This window comes from Hypomesus nipponensis, chromosome 13 (genome assembly GCF_054491055.1).
Source record: "Hypomesus nipponensis isolate SF chromosome 13, ASM5449105v1, whole genome shotgun sequence".
Classification (NCBI taxonomy): Eukaryota; Metazoa; Chordata; class Actinopteri; order Osmeriformes; family Osmeridae; genus Hypomesus; species Hypomesus nipponensis.
Window position 1 is genome coordinate 467,540 of NC_140373.1, and position 18,197 is coordinate 485,736.

Sequence of the window (18,197 nt, forward strand, 5' to 3'; positions counted from 1 at the left end):
GGTCTGGGCATGACTCAACGTGCCATGCAGTAGGCCTGGGCATGACTCAACGTGCCATGCAGTAGGCCTGGGCATGACTCAACGTGCCATGCAGTAGGTCTGGGTATGACTCAACGTGCCATGCAGTAGGCCTGGGCATGACTCAACGTGCCATGCAGTAGGTCTGGGCATGACTCAACGTGCCATGCAGTAGGCCTGGGCATGACTCAACGTGCCATGCAGTAGGCCTGGGCATGACTCAACGTGCCATGCAGTAGGCCTGGGCATGACTCAACGTGCCATGCAGTAGGTCTGGGCATGACTCAACGTGCCATGCAGTAGGTCTGGGCATGACTCAACGTGCCATGCAGTAGGTCTGGGCATGACTCAACGTGCCATGCAGTAGGCCTGGGCATGACTCAACGTGCCATGCAGTAGGCCTGGGCATGACTCAACGTGCCATGCAGTAGGTCTGGGTATGACTCAACGTGCCATGCAGTAGGCCTGGGCATGACTCAACGTGCCATGCAGTAGGTCTGGGCATGACTCAACGTGCCATGCAGTAGGCCTGGGCATGACTCAACGTGCCATGCAGTAGGCCTGGGCATGACTCAACGTGCCATGCAGTAGGCCTGGGCATGACTCAACGTGCCATGCAGTAGGTCTGGGCATGACTCAACGTGCCATGCAGTAGGTCTGGGCATGACTCAACGTGCCATGCAGTAGGTCTGGGCATGACTCAACGTGCCATGCAGTAGGCCTGGGCATGACTCAACGTGCCATGCAGTAGGCCTGGGCATGACTCAACGTGCCATGCAGTAGGCCTGGGCATGACTCAACGTGCCATGCAGTAGGTCTGGGCATGACTCAACGTGCCATGCAGTAGGCCTGGGCATGACTCAACGTGCCATGCAGAAGGCCTGGGCATAGAATCCCCCTGCATTGCTGAGGCGTTGGCTACCTATTAAAGTAAAAGATGACTGCTCCGTTTCATGGGCAGTGTTCAGAGTTAGGCTATAAGTCAATCCAATATGTTGCTAGCATTATGCTCTGTTGTTCATATGAATACATAAGGTTTTTGTTTTTTGCAAAGGTTATTGATATTAGAAATGAGTGACCCTACTTTACTTTAGACCCTACCCCTAATTTAGCTATTGTACACTAACACAAATAACTACTTAAAGTTTGTCTGTTTCAATCTTCTCAATTAATGCCAGAGGTTTACATAATCTTTTTGAAATGGAAATCTTTATTTTTTTGTTGTTCAGGGAAAGGTGCCGATTTTAATTTTGTGCAGGAAACGCAGGCTGGTAATGAAGACAATCCAGGGGAAATGACATTTGGTTTGCCCACGGTAGCAATAGGTCAGCAGGGGTCGCCATACTCAAAGGGAAGGCAAGGTTCTTAGCCATGAGGGAGATTATTCTTGAAGATTGTTGATATTGCAAGTAGAATTTAATCAGTCACATTATATTTGAGTGAAGTCATATGCCACCAACAACAAACAACATCTTTTTAGCAAACATTGAATCAAAATTGACAGAAATTAGGAACTAATTCCCCTCTGCTAAAATGATATGGGGAGGGGACTTGAATTGTGTAAATAATTACTTATTAGATAGATGGCCACCAACAAGTAATGGTACATGTGAAATACAACATGTACAATCCTATACAATGTTCTGCATTTGGTTGAAATCTACCGTTATAAAAATCCAAACCAAATTATGTATACAAGGAGTCCTACACATCAATCTAAACTCGCATCGATTATTTTGTAATTTCAGACACACTACAAGAGTATGTCCAGTCTGTGTCTCTCGAGCCGTCTGTGTTAACTGATCTTTAAGACATGGCAATCAAAATAAATATATATGGTACCAACTATAAAGCAAATAGAGGATACTGGAAACTCAATAATAAGTTGTTAGAAAATGATTGGAAAATATGAAATTAGGAATTTGCCCATCTCAATGGAGAAATAAATTGCTTTTGATAAAAGAGAAACCAAATGTAGAATTAAAAAAGAAATCATGGAGCTTTCCAACAAAGGGAATTTAACTTCCCAAGAATGACTTGAACTTTCATCATTACAAACAGTTAAACAATATTTATGAAGAGAAAGCAAGAGGGGCATTTATAAGATCAAGGTATAGATGGCTAGAACAAGGAGAAAAGAATACTAAATATTGTTTTTTATATAGAAAAAAAAATGGAGAGTTGTCTTCAGTAAACAAACTGCACATAAACAATACAGTATCAGAGGATCTTAAGGAGATATCTCAACATGTTATAAAAATATATATACTTACCTCTAATTTAATTAACTATGATTTGGATACGTTTTGGGGAAGTGATATGGGGAGAGCAAAAAATATTAACAAGGATTTCAAATTATTTTGTGATGAGGAAATAAAATTGGGAGAAATTAAGGACTGTATTGGATGTTTGACAGATAACCAAGATAAGCTTTCAATGAGAGATTGGCTCAGTGTTTGCTTGCTGTATATAAAGAATCTATAGAAAAAGGAGAATTACTGGATCCATTAAGGCAAGGTGTCATTACCAAAAACCAAACAAATATATTCTTCACTTAGAAAACTGGGCCTATTAGTCTTTCAAATAATGATGCTAAAGTATTTGCTCTTACTGAAACAAGGATTAGATTACATCATCGATGAACAGACTGGTTTCATACAAGGACGACAAGTGACAACATTAGATTGATACTGGATATGGTAGACTAATGACTACATACTGGATAATAGTTTTATGTTATTCATTGATTTCCATTAGGCATTTGAAACCATATAACATGCTTTTTTATTGAACTCAATAGAATTATTTAGATTTGGCAAGTATTTTTGGGATGCTATCAAAACATTTATATAAAGGATGCACTAGTTCAATAAAATTGGCCCAGGGAACTTCCAAGAGATTTGACACTGTCTGGATATGACAAGGTTGGCCAATTACTCCCTTTTTATTTTTGTTAGAAAACCCAAACAATGGCTCTTCATTTAAACAAATGGCTATTTCAAAGGTATAACAGCTCTTGGAAAATAATTCCTGTAATGTCAATTTGCAAATAACGCAACACTTTTTGAAAGATGAACATGAGATTCATAAAGCTGTTGATAGTATTCAAACATTTTTTGATATAGCAGGATTGCGCATGAATATGAGTAAATATGTATTTGTTTCCTTAAACTTGCAATTCAACAAATATATGCAACATTCCAGTCAAAAACATTGTGACCTATCTTGGAATAATTGTATGCAAAGATTTGAATATGCGCAGTGATTTAAACTTTGACCCAATCATGGAAAACAGTAGCCTACTCAATTTAATATGGGGTAGCAGAGGGATCTGTCGTTACAAGGGAGGATTCTTCCAACCAAGGCTGGAGGAATCTCCAGATTGGTTTATGTTTCCCTATTGCTTGATATGCCTTCAAAAATTATAACAAATTGACAAATAACTTTTTGATTTTATTTGGAGACGGTAACCACATTATTTGAGAAAATAAGTATTATGCCATTTAAAGGAAATTGTTGGCACATTAAATAATGTATTCAAAATTAATTGGATTACACAATACTTGAAAAAGAAAGACAAAATGTGGAACAACTCCCCCAACTTTATGTTTAAATTAGTATGTAGCCTTGATTTCTTTATTAAAGTAACTTTTCTATTGACAGAATTCCAGTGAAACGTTTTCTTCAGCAAGACCTCTTGGCGTGGACATTAGCTTATAAACACAATTTTTCTCCTAGAAGATGCTTTATTTGGAATAACAAAGACATTTTATACAAAAAATACATCTTTTTTATATCTGGTTTGAAAATAACATTATCTTAGTCAGGTAATGAATAGAGATAGATGTTATCATACACAGAATTTCTCAACAAGTTTAAAATCCCAATTAGGCCTAAGGAATTTGTAATTGTGATGGATACCAAAAAATATATTATTTCTTCTTAGGAATGATTGTAGTGACAACATTTAACCATGATTATTTAAGAAATTAAAATTTAATTGGGAATGTTAACATCCTTAAAGAAAGTTTTAAATAGTTAAATTAGAAATGTCATGTTTTATATCCCCCAGCTAGATTCTTCTGGTCATCCATATTTTGGGATTTAAATTGGCGCAAGGCTTGGCAAATAGCAGATTAATTTTTTATTAATACCAAAATAAAAGTTTTGTATAAAAATATGCATAGAATTTATCCTGTGAAACACGTATTGGAACATTTTAAATTGAATATTGATTACTCTTGAATATTGATTACTCTTGTGAACTCTTTCATTTTATGAATGAATTCTTACCCTGGTGAGAGATTATATATTATTATAATATTTTATGTAAATGCACACATTAAAAGGCTTCCAGGGCTTGTAACTTAATCTGCAAATTCTAAATTATTACGTAAACGGCATCTTATCCCCTTTTATTTTAATTGTAATGTTCGATGTTAGTGGGTCTGTGTCTTTCTATCTGTACCATTGAGAAGAGTTGTGTAATATTGATTGTTTGTTACTTTCTCATGTTGTTACATTTGTAATATGTTCAAGTGGCCCAAGAACCTGGACCACTTCGATTACACTTACGATTACTTCCTGGATTACTTCCTGTTTTTTTACAAACCTCCAGCTTGCCTCACTATCATCCTTCCTGGAACATAAAAGCGCTTTGTGCTTCAGCTCTGGGACAAATGTCTTCCTTCTTATTGTCTCTTAGTTTTAACATTCTCTTAACAGACGTTAATGCCTAATTTATTCATTTTTAATCAGAATAAGGTTTTAATAAGTTTACACAAACAAGGAATTTTCTTTGGTGGGCAGGTGCATACAGTAAACATATACAGATAAACAAAATGTGTGTGCAGTCCTTAAATATACAATATAAAAATGTAAGAATAATGTCACCATAATCACATCTGAACAGAGCAAACTGGTATGTAGTCCCACATAAAATTCAAACAGTTAAACTCAACAGATTTGGAATCTTCAGATTCCCACCACCTCACCTCAGCTCACCCTCTCCTGGGCTGAGGTGTGTCCTGGCTCTCGGCAGCATCGTCCATGTGTTGAAAAACTTATTTTTAGCTGTATTCTACCACCATTTGCGTTGTTATTAATCTTAGTCATGTTTTGTGGATGAGAGTGTGAGCCCTGCAGACTGGCTCGGTGTCTGTAGGTCCTCGGGTCCTCGGGTCCTCATGTGAAATTCTAGACTGTGTTGTGAGACCGTTTGGGGCAGGAGGACTCAGGGATGGAAGGGTTGAGGCCTTTCACCTGCAGGTTCCCAACAGTCATGTCAACAGCCGCCCAGCCAACTTGGTGTGTGTGTCTAAATGATACTGCATGTTTTAAAAAACAAATAGGTTATTGTGCTAACACCAGTAACTCAAAGGACGAGACTTCTTTAAAGTTTGTGGAACAAACATGAAAACAAGTCTGTATTGTGCACTGTAGTTCAAACAGAATGACACCACAGTGGAAGAACAGAGAAGTTGAGCAGAAGATGTATTTTTCCAACCGTAGCCTGGGTCAATATTCAGTATAACGTTGAGGTCAATATTTGCCAGGAGAGGAAGAGGGGCCATCTATCAGGTCCAGGATGAGAGTCAGCTGCTTGGAATGCTGCTGACCGACACCACAAGCAGAGATGGCTAAAGTACATACATCCTTCACTCAAGTAGAAGTACAAAAACTCATGTTTAAAAAGACTAGTAAAAAGTTGAAGTACTGACTACACTCTGACATACTTAAATAAAAAGTGCCATTACTACTACCTGTTTTATTGTAACGCTGGTAACTGGACCTCACATCATATTAATACATGAATACAAAAATACACTACTCGACAGGAGTCCTTTTTGACGCAGACAATTTCGAACATCTCCCTCATACATGGCCATGGGTGATCAGGAATGTCTCTGTTCTCAGTCATGTAAACATCACTAACTCCCTCTGTCTCATTCATAACGTGGCCACGTTCTTCTTGTTGCCTTCTGCCTTGCTCCACGGTAGCTTCATAGCCTAGCTTACGTTTGTTGTGTGTGATAGCTTTGACATTTAAAAAGGCGTGCAATGACAATAAATAATATTGATAATGCCACCAAATACAGATTAAAACTAAATTAACAAGCTTGGTTTGTAAATGTAAGAATTAGAAAGTACAGATATTTGTGTAAAACATTTAAGGAGTGAAAGTAAAAAGTTTTCAGAAATTAATTGTGAATTAGCAACTGATACCAGAAAATCTAAAGTACAGTTTTTGTACTTTGTTACTTCCCATCTCTGACGACAAGAAGAGAGAGTGTGTATGTGTGTGTACATATGTGAAAGAGAAAGTGTTAACCACACATGAGTTTATATTAGAAGACGTTTAAGACTTTCACTGCGCTGGGTTTGAACAGGTCGATTTACTATCTGTCCATCCATCCATCCATGAGTCATTTGTCCACTTATCGATCTATCTTTCTATCTTTCCATGTATCTATCCATCCATCCCTTCAACCATCTACTGGCTCATCAGCCTCTGCACTCTTTCCATGGGGATGGGTATAGCTCAGTGGTAGACCATGTGGATGGGTATAGCTCAGTGGTAGACCATGGGGATGGGTATAGCTCAGTGGTAGACCATGGGGATGGGTATAGCTCAGTGGTAGACCATGGGGATGGGTATAGCTCAGTGGTAGACCATGGGGATGGGTATAGCTCAGTGGTAGACCATGGGGATGGGTATAGCTCCGTGGTAGAGCATGGGGATGGGTATAGCTCAGTGGTAGAACATGGGGATGGGTACAGCTCAGTGGTAGAACATGGGGATGGGTATAGCTCAGTGGTAGAACATGGGGATGGGTATAGCTCAGTGGTAGAGCATGGGGAGGAGCATCTATTCTGCTATACTCTACTGTATCTACTGTACTCTACTCTGCTATCCTACTCTGCCTTTGAGAAGGTTTCTTACATTTAAAAAAAGTCACTTTACAATCACAACTTCACAAACTATTTCTTTATTTTTTTTGTTTGTTTTTTACAAAAGAATAAATTGATCTTTATTTTGTCATGCATTTCATCCCTCCCTCTGACCCCTCTAGAACATTCTACTACAGTGTACGTTGCAAACCACAGCTTAAGCACATCACTCCACATTCGACATGATATGGTTTCAACAAACCAAACACTTTCAACAAAATAAACACATTTAACCAAATCATGACATGGTTGCAAAACTTGTACATCATTTTTGCGAGAGGAACTCTTGCAAAAATGAGTTCCTCTTAGGATGAGAGTTCCTGTTAGGATGACAGCATAGAAGAGCACACAGTTACAACGTAGAAACATATATATATATATATATATATATATATATATATATCTATATATATATATATATATATATACCTGATATTTACACAACAGCAAAGTCAAACATGATGCAGGACAAAGGTGAAACAATATTTCCACACGGAGACACGCAGGATTGACATACGCAAGAGGGGAAGCATGTAAAACACATGTAGCATGTAAAACACATGTAGCATGTAAAACACATATAGCATGTAAAACACATGTAGCATGTAAAACACATATAGCATGTAAAACACATGTAGCATGTAAAACACATGTAGCATGTAAAACACATATAGCATGTAAAACACATGTAGCGTGACGACACAACATGGATCACAGCAGAGCTACTATGGCAGGTCAGCCTCCCCCCCTCCCTCTAGCAGCTCTGTTGCTAAGACGATGCCTCGACGAGGACCTGAAGATCAAAAACCCCATGGTGGACGTAGGGGACAGACTCTGCACGGACAACAGGTCACATGGTCTCCAGTAGGGTGGGATGTAGACTGTCTGTAGACTGTCTCCAGGTCACAGCACGGTCTCCAGCTCCTTGAGAGACTGGGTGCTCCTGCGCCCCTCCCTGCCTGCCAGCTCTGGGGCTTCCCCCTTCATCAGGACGCCTACGTTGGCCCTGCCCCCTCCATTAGCCTCACCTCCTTTACTAGTCCTACCTCCTCCGCTAGCCCTGTCACCTCCATTAGTCCCACCCCCTCCGCTAGCACCTCCATTAGCCACGCCCCCCACCCCAGGCCTCCTCAGAGTAACTTCCTGCTGGCCGCTGGGGGGCTCTGGGTCCCGGGGGATGCACCCTGGCAGGTTGGTGAAGGGGTGGAGGGAGGCAAGGCGTCTGGCCCCACCCCCTCCGGCCCCGCTCCCATTGGCAGGAAGTCCTCTGGGATTGGCCACGGTGAGGGTGACGCTGTGGGTGGTGGTGTGTGACATCATGCCCCCGTAGTAGCAGCTGCTCGTCATGCGGGTCTTGGGCTTGAGGTCCAGAGCCAGGCTCCGCCTCAGCCACGCCTTCCTCACCTCCGCCTGCACCTGGGCCAATCAGAGAAGAGGAAGGCCTGTATTCACCAGACACAGTGTAAAGTAACCCAATCTCAGCTACCAGACACAGTGTAAAGTAACCACCTTTCAGCTACCAGACACAGTGTAAAGTAACCACCTCTCAGCTTCCAGACACAGTGTAAAGTAACATCTCAGCTACCAGACACAGTATAAAGTAACATCTCAGCTACCAGACACAGTGTAAAGTAACATCTCAGCTACCAGACACAGTGTAAAGTAACCACCTCTCAGCTACCAGACACAGTGTAAAGCAACATCTCAGATTGACTCACCTCTCCATTGCAGAAACAGTAGATGAATGCCACAAAGAACCCCTGAAAGACCAGAAGATGAAGGTTCTCCATCATCAATAAATGAATATTTTATTTCTGTGAAGTGTGTGTCCGTATGTGTGTGTGTCCGTATGTGTGTGTATAGTATGTGTATCTGTGTGTGTATCTGACCTGAGAGGAGTTGAAGAACATCTCGTAGTGCATCTGCACCTGCCAGAGCAGGCTGGAGACGTGTGTGTAGGGTAGGGCCATGAACAGCATGTAGTGAACCCCGAACAGAGGCATCAGCACCAGGGTCGACTTGAGCAGCTTCCTGCAGGCAGGGGGCACGTTCAGCAACAACTACATCTTTACATCACAACAGGTCCTCCATGTTGGACCACTGTCTTGTGAGAGACTGCAGCCATGGAATTGTTTGACTCACAGATGTGTGTGCCATGAGTGTGTGTGTGTGTGTGTGTGTGTGTGTGTGAGGACCTCACCTGTACTGCTGTCTAGGATCCAGGGTGTGAGGACCTCACCTGTACTGCTGACTAGGATCAAGGGTGTGAGGACCTCACCTGTACTGCTGTCTAGGGTCCAGGGTGTGAGGTCCTCACCTGTACTGCTGTCTAGGATCCAGGGTGTGAGGACCTCACCTGTACTGCTTTCTAGGATCCAGGGTGTGAGGACCTCACCTGTACTGCTGTCTAGGGTCCAGGGTGTGAGGACCTCACCTGTACTGCTGTCTAGGATCCAGGGTGTGAGGTCCTCACCTGTATTGCTGTCTAGGGTCCAGGGTATAAGGACCTCACCTGTACTGCTGTCTAGGATCCAGGGTGTGAGGTCCTCACCTGTACTGCTGTCTAGGATCCAGGGTGTGAGGACCTCACCTGTACTGCTGTCTATGGTCCAGGGTGTGAGGACCTCACCTGTACTGCTGTCTAGGGTCCAGTGTTCCAGTGTTTGTCTCCCACAGCTTGGAGGCCAGAACCCGGATGATGTTCAGAAAAAGGAAGAAGTTCACCTACAGGAAACAGCTGTAGTTTTAAATCATCTACAGGAAAGAGCTGTAGTTCAGCTGTAATCAACTCGAGGAAATACAGCTGTCTTGGTTTACTAAATGGTTTAATGTTTCCTTTAGTGTATCTGAAAGTACAGATGTGTTAGCTGTGTTTGAAACAGTCTCTCACCACAATGGCTGCCAGGATGGGAACCTGGTAGATCCACTTCAGGTTTCCTGCCCCGATGTCCCAACACCTTCGTACAGGACAGACACCGTGAACGGGTGTGTGTGTGTGAGAGGGAGAGAGAGAGAGAGAGAGAGAGAGAGAGAGAGAGAGAGAGAGAGAGAGAGAGAGAGAGAGAGAGTGAATAATGTGAAAGTGTGTTTTTTTCACTAGTGTAAGAGCAGCAGCGTCATGCCTAGAGTGACTCACTGCGTGTCTGCAAGCGACGCCCGGGCACTGACCCAGATGGACACAAACACTGCTGGCACACCTGTCAGAGAGGCAGGGAGAGGCAGGAGGTGGGAGGCAGGAGGTGGGGAGAGGCAGGAGGTGAGAGGTGGGGAGAGGCAGGAGGTGAGAGGTGGGGAATGGGGAGAGGCAGGAGGTGGGGAGAGGCAGGAGGTGAGAGGCAGGGAGAGGCAGGAGGTGAGAGGCGGGGAGAGGCAGGAGGTGGGGAAAGGCGGGGAGAGGCAGGAGGTGAGAGGCGGGGAGAGGCAGGAGGTGGGGAGAGGCAGGAGGTGAGAGGCGGGGAGAGGCAGGAGATGAGAGGCGGGGAGAGGCAGGAGGTGGGGAGAGGCAGGAGGTGAGAGGCGGGGAGAGGCAGGAGGTGAGAGGCGGGGAGAGGCAGGAGGTGAGAGGTGGGGGATGGGGAGAGGCAGGAGACAGGTTAGGAGACAGAGAACATCAATCACCCCCCTCCTCCAGACACCAGGGACCACTCACATAAACCAGTGAAGCCTCTCTCTTCTAATCACTTTCAGTAAACCAATCAGCCAAGCAAACAATCAGTCAGCCGCATCAGTCAATAAACCAATCGCTTAATCAGTAGCTTGCCGGCGGCTCACCCCAGCCGATGATGGTGAGAGCCCACAGGTAGTTCTTGTCTGAGAGGAAGGCCATGAAGATGAGGCTGTGCAGGTACAGCCCCTCCACCAGGATCCAGTAGTGATTGGTTGCCAGGAAATACAGGAACAGAGTCACTGCCACCTTGCAACCCACCTGATGACATCACACATGACATCACAGATGACATCACAGAATACCCCATGCGTCCCAGTGTTTCACAGATCAGAGACCAGAGAGAGCGAGACCAGGGAAAGCGAGACCAGGGAGAGCGAGACCAGGGAGAGCGAGACCAGGGAGAGAGAGACCAGGGAGTATGTACCAGGTAGGGCCTGGGCTGCAGGTCCTGGTTGTCAGCCTCGTCAGTCACAGCGTAGAGCACGGCATCCTTCACAAAGATGCTGACTGCTCGGCACATGAAGGAGGTGAAGAGGTGGATGTGGATGTAGTTCCTGGTGCAGTGGAGACGCCTGGAGGAGGAGAGACACAGAGACACACAGACAGAAATGGAGAACATAAGAAAAAAAAGAGAAGGAGAGAGATTTACACGCGTCAAAATATTCTCCTCCAACCAGCCCTCCCTGCCTCGTACATGGCCCTCTGCCTGAGACAAGTCGTGAACAAGAAGCTTCAACAGTCCAGGGTTAAGAACAGATTCCAGAGCAGATTAGAACCCAGAGCCTGCGGCTGCATAGAGCTACACACACACACACACTCTCACACGCAATACATACACAACCACACACACAATCACACACACACAACCTCACACACACACACACACTCAGTCACACTGAAGTGATAGTGCGTGGATGATCAGACCTGTGATGAGTTAACCCAGGAGAGGAGGTGTCCTTACTTGAAGTAGCAGAGGATGGCAACAGCTGCCAACAGAGACACCAGGGACAAGGAGTATCCTATGGTGTACATCAGATGGAGCCGCTCAAACACCTCCTGTAGGCACACAACACACACGTGTGTGTATAGGGGTGTGTGGCTGTAAGGTTGTTTGTGCGAAGGGATGTGTGGGAATACGTTTTTGTGTTTGTGTGTGATTAAGTGTGTGTGTGAGGGTGGTTGGGTGTGTGTGGGATTATGTTTGCGTGGAATTATTCGTAAAAAAAAAAAGAAATCCTGTGAACCTTTGCCCTTTTCCCTATCATGATGCAGCCTGTGTAGATGCAGGGTGGTTAGGGTTAGGCTAGGTTTAGGGTTAGGCTCCTGACAGGCCTGGGGCAGATGAATTCCACACAGAGTTTAAATGTCAAGTGGTGTCAAGAAGACAATTCCTGACGGTGTTGCTTGGGGGGAAACACATTCTTGGAAGTGTAAAAACAGTGCAAATAGTCTCACATTCTCTCTCTGTCTGTTTCACTTCCACACACACAGACACACACAGACACACACAGACACACACAGACACACAGACACACAGAGACACACACAGACACACACAGACACACACAGACACACAGACACACACAGACACACAGACACACACAGACACACAGACACACACAGACACACACAGACACACACAGACACACAGACACACACAGACACACACACACACACAGACACACACAGACACACACAGACACACACACACTCGCTGCCCCACCTCCTCCTGGCTCCGGTGGTTGGATGCCAGGTAGGCAGTGCACTCGGTGTAGTTGGCCCAAGTACGGTTGATGGAGGGCACCTGCTCCCAGTCACCCGACACAGCACACTGTCTGTAGGCCTGCCCTGGGGAGCACACACACACACTGTCTGTAGGCCTGACCTGGGGAGCACACACACACACTGTCTGTAGGCCTGCCCTGGGGAGCACACACACACACTGTCTGTAGGCCTGCCCTGGGGAGCACACACACACACTGTCTGTAGGCCTGCCCTGGGGAGCACACACACACACTGTCTGTAGGCCTGACCTGGGGAGCACACACACACACTGTCTGTAGGCCTGCCCTGGGGAGCACACACACACACTGTCTGTAGGCCTGCCCTGGGGAGCACACACACACACTGTCTGTAGGCCTGCCCTGGGGAGCACACACACACACTGTCTGTAGGCCTGCCCTGGGGAGCACACACACACACTGTCTGTAGGCCTGACCTGGGGAGCACACACACACACTGTCTGTAGGCCTGCCCTGGGGAGCACACACACACACTGTCTGTAGGCCTGACCTGGGGAGCACACACACACACTGTCTGTAGGCCTGCCCTGGGGAGCACACACACACACTGTCTGTAGGCCTGCCCTGGGGAGCACACACACACACTGTCTGTAGGCCTGACCTGGGGAGCACACACACACACTGTCTGTAGGCCTGCCCTGGGAAGCACACACACACACTGTCTGTAGGCCTGCCCTGGGGAGCACACACACACACTGTCTCACACACACACACACACACACACACACACACAGTCTCACACCTGTGGTAGACTTTCTGAGACTCACCTCTGTGGTTGAAGTCGTAGATGTACTGGGGACAGGACACAGAGACCAGCTGCCCCGCCCGCCCTGCAGGCCAGCAGATGATGCCGTCCCACTCTGACACACAGCTCCCTTCTGTCGCACACACACACGCTCAGATATACATGATATTGCTTTAGGCCAGCGATTAATACTTGGCCCCAAAGTGGTAAATAGTTGCAAATGTTCTAGGAGCTTGAATCAGCTATCTTTGTGGACATTTGGACATTCTTTAGTTGACTGCAAAATCTTTGTATTAAGGTGAATTGTATCTCTCATAATCATAAAGATCGGTCAATTGATCGACATTAGAATGTTTTATTTTTATTTATTTATGTAGTAGGATATTCAGGTGAAAACACTGAAGTGTAACAGATTAAGTCATGTGCTTTGTATCGATACACAGACCTGGACAGAATGGGACATTTCGATTTTTAGAACAGCCAAATTAAAACCTGGGGTTTCTATAGTTACGTCCGTCAAAGACATTCCTTATCAGCACAAGCTCTCATGCTCACAGGACACGGCTTTTCTGTTGTTCCCTTGACATCTAAAGATCTGCTATCATGATGCACGTCTTCAGGATATTGAAACCATTCTGTTGTGGTGTTTTAGTCTGAGGTTTCACACACACACACACACACACACACACACACACACAGGTGGCTCCACACACCTTTCATCTGGTCCAGCTGCGCCCGTATCCTCCTCTCACATCTGGCTCGCGCTCCAATTAGGAGGTAGATTTGCTCATCACGCGTGATGACATCATCTGAGTCGATCTGGGAGGACGACAGACCATTTCTGCTGAGACAGACTCCACACACAGTCATACACGCACACAATCATATACATACAGTCATACACACAGTCATACACGCACACAATCATATACATACAGTCATACACACAGTCATACACATACACAATCATATACATACAGTCATACACACATGGTAACACACACACGGTCACACGCCCTGTTCTAGAACCAGACCCAGTCCTGATCTAGAGCCTTGTTGAATGCTCCGAGGTCAGGAGTCTGTGTCAGTAGTCTGCCTGCCGGACCATCTGATGCTTCCAGGTGTTGTGAACTGCTCGCTCGGGGGTGTGGAATGTGACAAGCGGGCGCCAGCCCCTGTTCCAGCGCCAGACTGCTGCGGCCGCACGGAGGCTGCCAGGCGCCCTAGCCTCATAGCGATGGAGGCTGCCGGGGGCCCTAGCCTCATAGCAATGGAGGCTGCCGGGGGCCCTAGCCTCATAGCAATGGAGGCTGCCGGGGGCCCTGGCCTCACAGTAACGGAGGCTGCAGGGGGCCCTGGCCTCACAGTAACGGAGGCTGCTGGGCCGGGGGCCCAGAGCCCCACAAGCAGCTATGTGTCCCTCGAACATTTCACAACCACACTGCAGAACTAGCAAAGATGCAGCTAGCCCTCACACCTGGATGGTTAGGTGGAGAGAGGGAGAGGTAGGGGGAGGGGGAGGAGTAGGGGAAGGGGGAGGGGGAGGGGGAGGGGGAGGGGGAGGGGGAGGGGGAGGGGGAGGGGGAGGGGGAGGGGGAGAAAAAGAGAAAGAAACAGAAACTGAGTGACAGAGAGAGACAGAGATAGAGTTAGAGAAAGTCATAGAAAAAGAGAGCGAGAAGGTGAAAGGGAGGGATAGGGGAGTGAGGGAGTCCATCATTGTTAACAGAGAGAGAGGCCTTAAGGAAAAGAGAGAGAGAGAGAGGCCTTTAAGAAAAGAGTGACAGGAGAAAAGTAAAAAAGCAGCGTTGGATTCACCAGTGGTGCATAGTTTCAGCAGCTACGTCATCTTCACAGAGGGGAACTCAGTTTCCCAGTCTTGTCAGTGTGCTTAGTGTTCTTTGTGTCTGTCAAGATGTGTAGCTCTGTTTCCCAGTCCTCTCAGAGCTACCACACGAGCAAAACACAACGCTGCACTGTTTGACTGTCTGAAACAACTCATAAACTAAGACATGTTATAATACATTCTTGTCATTCACAAGAACAACCCCTCCGAAGTTCTTCATAGACGACACATCCGATAGTACTTGTGCGCTATCATCTTTCTCTGAGGATGGTTGTGCGAGAGACTGCAAGGCCAACATCAACACAGACACTTCACACTGCCCCATGCTGCCTGAGTGTGCTCAGAAACAGAACCGTGCTGGCAAAGTCAACAGTGCTGACCAACTGTGTGTGTGGTGTGTGTGGACACACGTGTACAGTATCAGTGTGGTATGTGTGTAAACACAAGAGTAAACATGACAGAATACTTCCACCTCTCTGATGCAGCTGCTCAGCTCTGAAGGAGCTGTGTATAAGCTGGAGGTCAGGAACCCACTTCACCGCAGAGCGCTGGAGACCTCTACCCAGACAGCTCTATCCAGACAGCTCTACCCAGACAGCTCTATCCAGACCTCAACAGCTCTAATCAGACAGCTCTATCCATACCTCTACAGCTCTACCCAGACTCTACAGCTCTATCCAGACCTCAACAGCTCTATCCAGACCTCTACAGCTCTACCCAAACTCTACAGCTCTATCCAGACAGCTCTACCCAGACAGCTCTATCCAGACAGCTCTACCCAGACAGCTCTATCCAGACCTCAACAGCTCTATCCAGACAGCTCTATCCAGACCTCTACAGCTCTACCCAGACTCTACAGCTCTATCCAGACCTCTACAGCTCTACCCAGACTCTACAGCTCTATCCAGACCTCTACAGCTCTACCCAAACTCTACAGCTCTATCCAGACCTCTACAGCTCTACCCAAACTCTACAGCTCTATCCAGACAGCTCTACCCAGACCTCTAAAGCTTTATCCACAAGGCCTCCACTACCACATGCCCCACACAGCCCTCATCTGTTAGCTGATAACACGCTATAAATCCTCTGACACACTCTTAACACCCATTGGCATTCAATAATGAAGTCCTTTCCGATCAATGCAAAGCAGTCATTTGTCTTTGCTCTCCTTGTCTGTGGGGATTTTCGCTGACAGGGAAACAATGCAGAAGCCCCTGCCCCTGCCGTGGTGCTGATTGAGCTCCTCACAACAGTGACGCTGGCCCAGGGCCTCCACTCTCTCCTCGACGGAGATGGAGAGATCGCCGACAGAATAACAAGGGCTGGTGCTGGGAGTTGAGGGTCAGAGTTAAGGGCTGAGGCTGGGAGGTGAAGGGTCAAGGGTCAAGGTTAGGGGCTGGGCAGGGGTCAGGTCTGTATGGGGAGCTTTCACAGGGATTGATGCAGAGCAGGTAGTACAGTCATGGCCATAAGTTTTGTCCATGACAAATGTTGTGTTTTGAAAAGTTTGCTGGTTCAGTATTTGAGGAAAATGGTTCTACAGAATACTGGAATACAAAAAGGCACATTTCCTTGTTGTTCAATATATGCAAATAGTCCCCTCTTTTACAGCATTCTGCTTTTAAAATCCAATCAGAATGATTGTGATTTCACCTGGCTAGAACTCGTGCACACTTTCCCCTGTGCTGATGATATGACTTTCTGAAATTATCTTAGAAATCATTTTATGTGAAAGACCAGCAAGCTTTGCAAACACAAAATGTATGTCACTCCCAACACTTTTGGCCATGGCTGTACAGGGGATGGGTAGAACTCGGTTATGCAACATCTGACTGGTTCAAAACGTTTATCTTCCAGTTGCTGAAGTGTTATAGGTTCGGTTAAGTTTTTGTAGTTTGATAGAAAAACAAGGAATGACCTTCAGGTGTTTGTTATAGATGAATGAACTCTAAAGCATGAGCAGTCATTGCAGTTAGTCAGGGCTCACACTGTAGACGTCTTTCCTTGTAGAAACAGGTTAGGCAGAGACCTCTAGGAACCACGGTGTCTGGTGTGAGGCTGTAAAGGACCATCTTCTCCTCAACACAGAGATATCGATCACACAGTAACGCAGAGCAGAGCAACCCTGTCATTGCTCACTTATCTGCTGCTGGTGAGAGTGATGGACAACCTGGGATGGAGAACAGACCAGGACAACAATGCTCGCTATTGTAAACAGTAACTACTTTTACGGTACAAAATTGTGTGTATATATATAAAACAATGATGATCTCTCAGAGCCATTGTTGCCCCCTCTCCTCCCCCTCTTGCCCCCTCTCCTCCCCCTCTTGCCCCCTCTCCTCCCCCTCTTGCCCCCTCTCCTCCCACGGGAGTCTCATGACTGAGTCCACAATGTTTCACGTTTCTGAGACGCTGCAAACTCCGGTGTCAGGATGAACCATTTTTCACACTTTCACACTTCTTCAAGGAGGATATGTGACAGTTCAGGAGGGATTCAGTAAGGATCTCTCTCTCTTTAAGCAACCTGGAACAGTTGAGGAGGGATTCAGTAAGGATCTCTCTCTCTTTAAGCAACATGGAACAGTTGGCTGCATGAACTACATACAGTAGCATATCAGACACATGGCAATATCACACCAGTTCATCACACACACTCCAATATGTTTATATCTATAATATGTTTGTAGAACAGAAACTCACCAGAGCGCTGGCTGAGATCAGCACATAACCGAGCAGGACAAACACACATGTCCTCACAGGACACATGACTTCTCCGAGTCGGTTTGACTGGAACTTTAAATCACACAGACGCCTTCAGATGATGGATCCTTTCTTAGGGGGCTGCCTGGGAAGCCGCTGCCCGAGACAGTGATTGTTTCTCCCCAGCACCACGTCTCATCCCTGCCCCTGGAGGTCTGCTGTTCCTGGAGGTCTGCTGTTCCTGGAGGTCTGCTGTTCCTGGAGGTCTGCTGTTCCTGGAGGTCTGCTGTTCCTGGAGGTCTGCTGTTCCTGGAGGTCTGCTGTACCTGGAGGTCTCCAGGTCCCGGCTCACTAAAAGCTGGACAAGACGACGGCGTACATTCGCTAGGTGTTCTAACCAAGGTAAGAGAACATCCATAACATATTAGGTGTTACACGTCTGAAAACCGCCACAAAATCTTTTTTTTT

General features: G+C 46.0%; 1 protein-coding gene across 1 annotated transcript; it reads right to left on the reverse strand.

The window, feature by feature from the left end:
- Positions 1–7,872: 7,872 nt before the first annotated feature.
- Positions 7,873–17,795, reverse strand: pth3r (parathyroid hormone 3 receptor). Its single transcript, XM_084670407.1, has 13 exons — positions 17,730–17,795; positions 13,897–14,002; positions 13,206–13,316; positions 12,360–12,484; positions 11,598–11,692; positions 11,061–11,208; positions 10,741–10,894; positions 10,106–10,166; positions 9,860–9,926; positions 9,599–9,693; positions 8,859–9,000; positions 8,688–8,729; positions 7,873–8,385 (listed from the first exon to the last, which is right to left on the reverse strand). Exons 1-13 carry the CDS (start codon positions 17,793–17,795, stop codon positions 7,873–7,875), a joined length of 1,725 nt encoding a protein of 574 aa, XP_084526533.1.
- Positions 17,796–18,197: the final 402 nt, after the last annotated feature.

Coding starts and splice junctions, on each gene's coding strand:
- pth3r (XM_084670407.1), bottom strand. CDS start 17,795: ATGTGTCCTGTGAGGACATGTGTGTTTGTCCTGCTCGGTTATGTGCTG. Junction 11,209..11,597: donor GCCATCCTCTGCTACTTCAA/GTAAGGACACCT, acceptor CTCCTCCTCCAG/GCGTCTCCACTGCACCAGGA. Junction 8,386..8,687: donor ACTGTTTCTGCAATGGAGAG/GTGAGTCAATCT, acceptor TGATTGGCCCAG/GTGCAGGCGGAGGTGAGGAA.